The 8,090-nt window shown below is 36.7% G+C and overlaps 1 protein-coding gene across 1 annotated transcript; it reads right to left on the bottom strand.

Moving 5' to 3' along the window:
• Positions 1–1,839: 1,839 nt before the first annotated feature.
• Positions 1,840–6,256, bottom strand: LOC110877170 (cytochrome P450 76T24). The gene is made up of 3 exons (XM_022125341.2): positions 5,715–6,256; positions 2,933–3,385; positions 1,840–2,639 (listed from the first exon to the last, which is right to left on the bottom strand). Exons 1-3 carry the CDS (start codon positions 6,159–6,161, stop codon positions 2,016–2,018), a joined length of 1,524 nt encoding a protein of 507 aa, XP_021981033.1. The 5' UTR covers positions 6,162–6,256; the 3' UTR covers positions 1,840–2,015.
• Between the last annotated feature and the right edge of the window lie 1,834 nt (positions 6,257–8,090).

The raw sequence follows: 8,090 nt of genomic DNA, 5'->3' as shown, positions 1-8,090 counted from the left end.
GGAACGTGTAGCATCCAATTTTAGCGGGGTTGGTTATCATAACCGAAATTTGGATGCATAGATTTGTTAAAAAAAAATGGAGGTTGGGTTTGATGAGCAAAGCCAAGTTGGGGATGAAACGGCACACTAGAACCACCCAAACCACCGCGTTTATCTTGAGCCCTCGCCTTCGAACTGGACCCTACATTTTTTTTCTTGCCTTCACCTTTGTTTGAGCCTTCCATTTCTTTAAAAAGATTTGAAAAATTGAGTGAGAATGGCAGTGAATATGGAGGTTGGGTTTGTTTGATGAAAATGGAAGTGGATTTGTTTTTATTTATAAAGTTAAATATTAATTTTTTTTTATTGTAACGGCTATTCGAACTGGACCCTACATTTTTTTTCTTGCCTTCACCTTTGTTTGAGCCTTCCATTTCTTTAAAAAGATTTGAAAAATTGAGTGAGAATGGCAGTGAATATGGAGGTTAGGTTTGTTTGATGAAAATGGAAGTGGATTTGTTTTTATTTATAAAATTAAATATTAATTTTTTTTATTGTAACGGCTATATAGCCGTTGAAGAGGCACAAACACCGAACGACAACGGGTCATCGATCTTCAAATTCACCGTGCGGCAAAGGGGGGTAAGCGGTGGTGTTCCCCAGCAGCAAACCATGTTTACCGCACCCCTTTGCCGCCCACTCCATATACCCTTAGAATTTGAATGTAGCTATGCTTGATTTACTTCTTTTATTTTCAAAATATATCTTTCTTTACATTATTTGAGATATAACTTTGGGTTGTTTTTAGATGGTAATAACAGTGTTTGGATCTGAGTTTTGTATAAACAGTTGTAGGGGCATTCGTAAGCTATTTGAGATTGCCTCGCTAAAAGTTTTAATCAAGCGTAGCTCACATGCGTGAGATGGTGCGAGTCTAAATTGGAGGTCGTTTAGTAAATGAGTTTGAGCTTAAGCTTCATACGCTTTATTAGGTTCCCCGGCCTAAATGAGCCAATTATCTGTATTAATAGATGGATATAATATGCTATGTATATAAATATAAATATAAATACGCTTTATTAGGTTCCCCGGTCGTTTAGTAAATGAGTTTGAGCTTAACCTAACAATATATAATATGCTATGTATATAAATATAAAATTAATTTTTATAAATATATAATAGTAATTGTATAAATAAAATAACTAAATAATGTCAACTAAATGAGACAAGCCTAACTCGAGCTTGGGCTTAAAAAAATAAGCTTGAGCTTAAACTCCGAGGTGAGATCAGGCTTCTGTTTTTTATTCTCATTACACGCGTAATCTTCACTTTTTTTCTTGTGAAAGTGACATTTTATATTAATTTTTTAAACGATACATTTGAAGCATACATCAAATTAACAATGTTTAAAAGTTGGCTATTGAAAACCCATTAGAAAACTTAGTGAATACTTAACCTAAAAATTCTAACGTCTTGAGTTCCTAATGTGACTACGTTGTTGCTCCCTACTTACCATAATGAATAACCTACAAAGGCCATACACACCATAAACCGCAACTAACTACAAGGCGGCAAAACAGGCATACCGGCTGCAAGGCACGGGCAAAACCAAGTGACTAAGAAAACGGTAAATTTTTTAAATTAAATTAGAAAAAAAAAAAAAAACCAGTCAAGTGCAAGGCGGCAAACAAGCTTAATTTGTTAGTTATTTTCTTTTAAACAGAAAAATCACTCAACTTTAATAATGTAATGGCAAGACACTAAAAGGGAAGAAGTGGTCGTGTTATTTGGTCAGAAATCCAACTTCATATGGCATTGCAAGACTTAGAATAGTAAGAAACAGTTTGTATACTATAACCGTACATGAAAATATATAACTAGTAACTTAATAAATTAACTTTCATACAACTAACAATGTTGTGATGATAAATAGTTAGATTGATTTAAAAAGGCCAAAGGAAACATATTGAAGGGTTTTTATTTAAAGATAAATCGCACACACAAATCTTTAAAATCGAATAGCAAGTACATCGATTTTAAAGATGGGCATAGTTAACTTTAACTGGAATGGCCATAAGTGGTACATTTCTTGGCAAAGTGAGCCCAAATTTGTCTTCCATATCTAAGTCTTGTGGTCTCATGTTTCCTTGGAGCTTCCAATCAAAGTTGTAAATCAAAGAACCCAGCATTATGTGTAACATTCTATGAGCAATATTCAACCCCGGACAAAGCCTCCTCCCCGCACCAAATGGTATGAGCTTGAAATCTTGACCTCGGTAGTCAATTTCACTGTCCAAAAACCTCTCTGGCATGAACTCATTTGTGTTGGGCCAGATGTTTGGGTCTCGCCCAATCGCCCAAACATTACAAAGGATCCGTGCGTTTTTAGGGATTATGAAGCCTTCGACTTCTACGTCATGTGTGGCTTCGTGAGGGATAAGAAAAGGGGTTGGAGGATGTAGTCTTAGAGTTTCTTTGATAACCGCTTGTAGGTAAGGGAGTTGAGGAATATCACGTTCCTGTAAAATTTTGTCGTTATTTTGCAAGCTTTTAGTAAGCTCTAACCGAGCCCTCTCCATTTCCTTTGGGTTGCGAATGAGCTCAGTCAACGCCCATTCCAATGTGGTTGATACCGTATCAGTTCCCGCAGCAAACAAATCCTATAATAATTTAAGAAATGATTATTTAAGATATAATACATATAGATGCTATTTTCATGATTTTCTTATTCTATGAAAAGAACATGCATGCAGTGCGGATCTAAGAACTTTTTTCACTGGGTTCCTTTTGGTAGATTCTCACTAATTCTCACTATTTTTTTTCCAAATCATACGAGGTTCTCACTAATTTTTCTCATTTTTTCTAAAACCAAATGGGTTCCTGGGAACCCACAAAAGTGGCCTAGACCCGGCCCTGCATGCATGTTATTTCTCAAAACTCTATATCAACTTACCGAGAACAAATGCTTCATGTCATTTATACTAAACTCGGATTCATCTTTGAAGTTGATATTGAGCAACAAGTCCAAAACGTCGCTTTGTGTGGAAGAATCATTGTCGTACGATGATGAAATCCCCCCTCTTGTTTGCAATCTCTGATCAATGATGCTATCAAAAATAGCGAATAACTTGTTAGCATAAACACTGCCTTGTGATGCTAACCCTTGTGGATCGAGGGGCCTTAGTATCGGGAAAAAGTCTACAAGATTCGGCTTCGCACGAACTTCCATCACACCCCCTATTACGTCCTTGATTTCTTGTGATGACAAAGAATCATATTGAGAGAAATCCTTAGAGAACAACAAATTTGATAAAATGTTCAGATTTGTGGTAAATGCAACTTCACCTACGTTCACAACTTTTTCTTCCGTACAACATCGGCTAACATGGTCAACAAGTTCTTGTACCTGCAAGTATGTATAATTTTTTTTAACGGCAAATTTTGGATCACTGACGAACCATTGAAGTATAATCGTGCTACTAGTGGAACCACTTTGCTTACACCAAAATGACCATTTTGCTAACCCATAAGTTTCACAAAATAGCCTTCACTTATTTCTTTTCAAAAAATCATTTGCCTTCTTTTGTGTTTTAATTAAGATATTCTTTTAGTCAACCATAAGCTTAGGGTGTAAGGGGTGCTCACCTAAGAGGTGAGTCCCCTCTCTTACGCCCAACCAATACTCGTGTGCCACGTCAACTCCCCTCTTAAACTCCCCTAACACCCTAAATTGATGGCGGCACTCCCCTCTTAGGTAACTTGGTTTTTGTTAAAAAAAAAAAAATGAAAGGTTTTGATTGGTCTACTCATCATCTCTCCTCCCTCTCTCCTCCCCCTCTCTTCGGTGAACCCCCACCGGTTTTACTCCCTCTCTCTACCTCACCGCAGTGATGGCGGTGCTCACCTAGCTCGGCAAGAGGGGTCCCCGAATGTGTTTCGGTGGGTACCCCGCCCACCCTTACGTGTGGCACACAACACAACATATCCATCCTAAATGAAGATTTGTTGCGCCAAAGGACAAGTGTCAAGCAAACATTGATTGAAAATTTGCAAAAGTTTCTCTAGTTTGTCAAACTTATTGGTCAAAATTGACATTTTAATGCATTTTTTCGTAATATCAAAAAGGGTATTACATAATCAAACTTGTATCTATATCTATATCTCATGGATAACCAAATGTCATAAAAATATGTCCAACAAAAGAATCTTAAATTTATTAATATATGTAGAGCCGGTCCTGAGGATTCAATTACCGAATCTGAAAAAAGACCCTTAAGCCCTAACGAATTATATATAAAAATTAATGATGTTAATTGTTATTTAGGCTAATGGATCATGAATCAAATATTTTTATTTAAGCTCAATCTATGCCAGAAGTTTTAATTTTTTAGATAAAGAGCTCAATCAATGGCAGAGTGTCGTAATAGAATTTTTATACAATTTGTAGATGCACATCAACAATTAATATATGCAAGACTAGGGGCCCAAATTTCATTTTCTAATAGTTTAACTTTTGATTGACTTCCTTATAGTTATTTGTCGATATCTTACATATTTATTTAAGTTTTAATGCTTGATTTTAGCTTTTTTTTTCTACTAAAGTAGATTTTATACAAAACAAATCTACCTATAAAAACAATATAAAACTTCGTGACAAATTTTATAAAAATAACAATAGTATATATAAATTACTTAAATAGTTAAATAATATAAAATAACATCAAAATCATAGATATTATTATCTTTATCTATATGAATTTAAAGAGGGGATGAACAGTGATTATGATATTTTAAGTATTTCTTATATTTTGTTTATTATTTGAAAGACAAGACTACATGAATTGTATAGGGATGCAAGTATCACAAAATTAAATAAGATGAAAAATCAAACTGTGTTTTAGTTCCAAAATAAACCAATTTACTTATCCTTTTAGATTATTTTGGTAAAAAAAATAATAAAATGAGGTAACTAAAACCATTATAACAAATTAATATATTTATTTACGAAAAGTTATTCGACCACAATTATTTCCACCGTTTAATGCCTTTGTTGCAACGTAAGATCTGAATTTACGCCAAGGTTTTTAGCTGGCAACTTTTTTGTAATTTTTTTACAATGTACAAACTAACCATTCTTTGTTTAGCGTACAACACTACAACTTTTTGTTATTCATTTTACTGTGTTTGTAATAACGATTCGATATTTAACATGCCACAACACGCTTCTGGATTTCGAAACGTTACTTTTTTCACAGTATAACGTTATTTTTAACATTGCGTCTACATTTTCTTTAAATCAACTCGCCCCGCCGCGAAGCGCGGGATAATCAAACTAGTTATCAAAATAAGCAGTATACAGGATTATCACTTTACTTAAAACCAAGGTGAGAACTCGTTAGTCGCTAGTCGGCCGATGAGGTGGGGACTAGCTACTACCGGGGATTAATCGGAATTAATCAGATCGGGTTTCTATATGTAATTTTCAAATTTATTTATACATATACACATTTTTACAGATAAATATTATAAGTAGCTAGGTTTTAACTCTTACTCAACTCATTTTTTTTAAGTATACAGGATTAATTGTTGGAATTCACATTGTTTGGTTGAAAATTGGCCAGAATTTAAATGTTTTGGCCGGAATATACATGTTTTTTTGTCGGAATCCGGCTGAAATCGTCGATTTTTGGCTGGCCCCCGACTAGGCCCTACTATGTTATTCAACTGGTACGTACCTTTTGCCTACGTAGTTGTTGGCTACCATCTAAACACTGCCCAGAGAACAAGCATTCTTTAGTAATTCTTCGTAGTTTTCGCCACTCATCCCCAGCCGGTAGCCAAGCCACGGAGTATTTATGGTGGTCCATAACTCGGGCCGTTTCGGGGATCGATCGGCTGGAGAACGATTGATCATGTTTTTGAAAGAATTCTTGGGCAATGTCGGGTGATGAAACCACTATTGTTGTTCTACTTCCGAGCTTAAGCGACATCAAAGGGCCGTAACGTTCAGAGAGGGCCGCAAGAGAGCGGTGGGGCTTGTTGGTGAGTAACAACAAGTTTCCGATGATCGGAAACGGGTACGGCCCCGGCGGAAGCCGGGGGTTACGGCGGCTGGAGGTGGTGAAAACATAGATGAACGTTAAGAGGAATGGTAGCACTAGAAAGAAGGTTGCATTATCCATAGAGTGTGGTTACTGTGCCACTCAAATTTTATAATCCACCTACTCGTTTTGTATTGGTGTTTGTGTCGGCTGGAATGTTAGAAGCACCGAGTATGGACACGTGTACACTCCTTGTATCTACGGCTATGAAGAACCAAAGGGTCGAATCTAGGCCGGAGCTTGTAATCAAGGGTTTGGATCTTGTTGAGAGACTTTGAAAAGGTTCCTGCAAAACAGAAAACCGTTAGGGTCGCCGCAGAGATGGGAGGGCCTCTCTGCGACCACCCTCCGGCGTGAGGATAAGTATTTGTAGAGAGAGAAAATAGAGAGAGAAAGTAAGGACGGAGGTTCAGAAAATCGTACTTGGCATTGTACTTTAGTGAGGTATTTATAGTGGTCAACTAGGATGACGTCATTCGGCCAGACGCACTTGAATGGTAGTTCGTCTTCGGAGTCATACGGAGGACGGACATTCCTTATGATGTTTATTCGGATACGGAGCGGACATGTTGAGACGCTCGTCCTCGGTGGGTAATGTCCAGCCTCAGATATGTATCTTCAGGCTATAAACCAATCGAACCGTTTAGCGAAATTTGGTATCCAACTACTTGTTTTGTATTGGTGTTTATGTCGGCTGGAATGTTAGAAGCACCGAGCATGGACACGTGTACACTACTTGTATCTACGGTTGTAAACCAACCGAACGTTTAGCGAAATTTGGTATGCAACTACTTGTTTTGTATTGGTTGTTAAACATATCCATAGAGGGTGTGGTTGTGGTGCCACTCGAATTTTATTTTATTTTTTATTTATTTTTTTTGAACGACGTGTTTCTTGTATTTGGCCCACACTTCTCAAATTGAAGTCATATTGCTCCATTTCGGTTAGACTATATTGTTTTAGTCGAACACATGGTACTTCAGAATTTGACTTAGACAATTCAATTTTATAATTTGGTATTTTGAAAATTCCAAGTAGTTGTTAAACATTCGTTTTTGTTGATGTGATCTGATGGTTTTATTGTCAGCTGGAAAGTATCTTTTGAGTAAATTGTTATTTTAATCTTTGAGATTTGATCAAAATTGTCACTTTAGTTCAAATAGTTGTTTTCTTACAATTTTAATTTTAGTCTAAGGGGCTGTTTGGTAGCCTCTTAATGACCATTCAGATGCTACCTCTTAATGGTTTAAAACCTTTGAATGAATAAGAGGTAACCTCAAGTCTGAATGGTTAAGAGGTAACCTCTGAATGATAAATCATCACATGTCACATTCTTCTACCTTCTCATTGGTAAAATTCTTAATGGTTCCATTAAGAGGTAGCCTCTTAATGACCATTCAGAGACTACCAAACAGCCCCTAAATAGTTTTGTTTTCTGTCATTCTAGTCTTTGACTTTGGTCATTTTTTGTTGTTTTCATCCAACCCACGAATTTCACTCAAAAAATTTAGTTAACTTAGGTGAATTTTGGTTGAACCACATTTTTCTTTCTTTTTTTGCAGTGCGATGGTATGAGGATGGTGTTTTGCCAGTTTACAGTGAAGATGATGGCAGTTGTTGTTGGTTTTACGATGATAGCGGTGGTGTTGGTTGATGATGTGGGTGGCGGAAAAGTGGCCGGTGGTGGTGGAAATGGTGGTTGGTGATGGTGGTGGGGTGGGTGGTGACGGTGCAGACAGGTGGTAGCGATGATAGAAGGTTGTGATGGGTGGGTGGTAAGAGGTGGTGATCGATGAAAATGACAAAAAATGACAAAAGTCAGGTACTAAAATGGCAGAAAACAAAACTATTTAGACTAAAATGGCAAAAAAAAAGAGTAAATTACGTTTTTGGCCCCTGTGGTTATGTCAGTTTTAGTATATTAGCCCAAAATAAGAATTTTTAACGTATCTGCCCCCATGGTCCCTATATCTAACCATTTTGGCCCCTAATTCTAACCAAACCCCAACT

Source organism: Helianthus annuus, chromosome 9, assembly GCF_002127325.2.
Source record: "Helianthus annuus cultivar XRQ/B chromosome 9, HanXRQr2.0-SUNRISE, whole genome shotgun sequence".
NCBI lineage: Eukaryota > Viridiplantae > Streptophyta > Magnoliopsida > Asterales > Asteraceae > Helianthus > Helianthus annuus.
Note: the sequence above shows the minus strand (reverse complement) of the source record. Positions and strands in the feature narration are given on the sequence as shown.

Excerpts from the sequence above, each read along its gene's own strand:
- LOC110877170 (XM_022125341.2), bottom strand. The coding sequence starts at position 6,161 with ATGGATAATGCAACCTTCTTTCTAGTGCTACCATTCCTCTTAACGTTC. Across the intron at positions 3,386-5,714 it reads AACAACTACGTAGGCAAAAG|GTACAAGAACTTGTTGACCA; the intron begins GTACGTACCAGT and ends ACATACTTGCAG. Across the intron at positions 2,640-2,932 it reads ACATGAAGCATTTGTTCTCG|GATTTGTTTGCTGCGGGAAC; the intron begins GTAAGTTGATAT and ends AAATTATTATAG.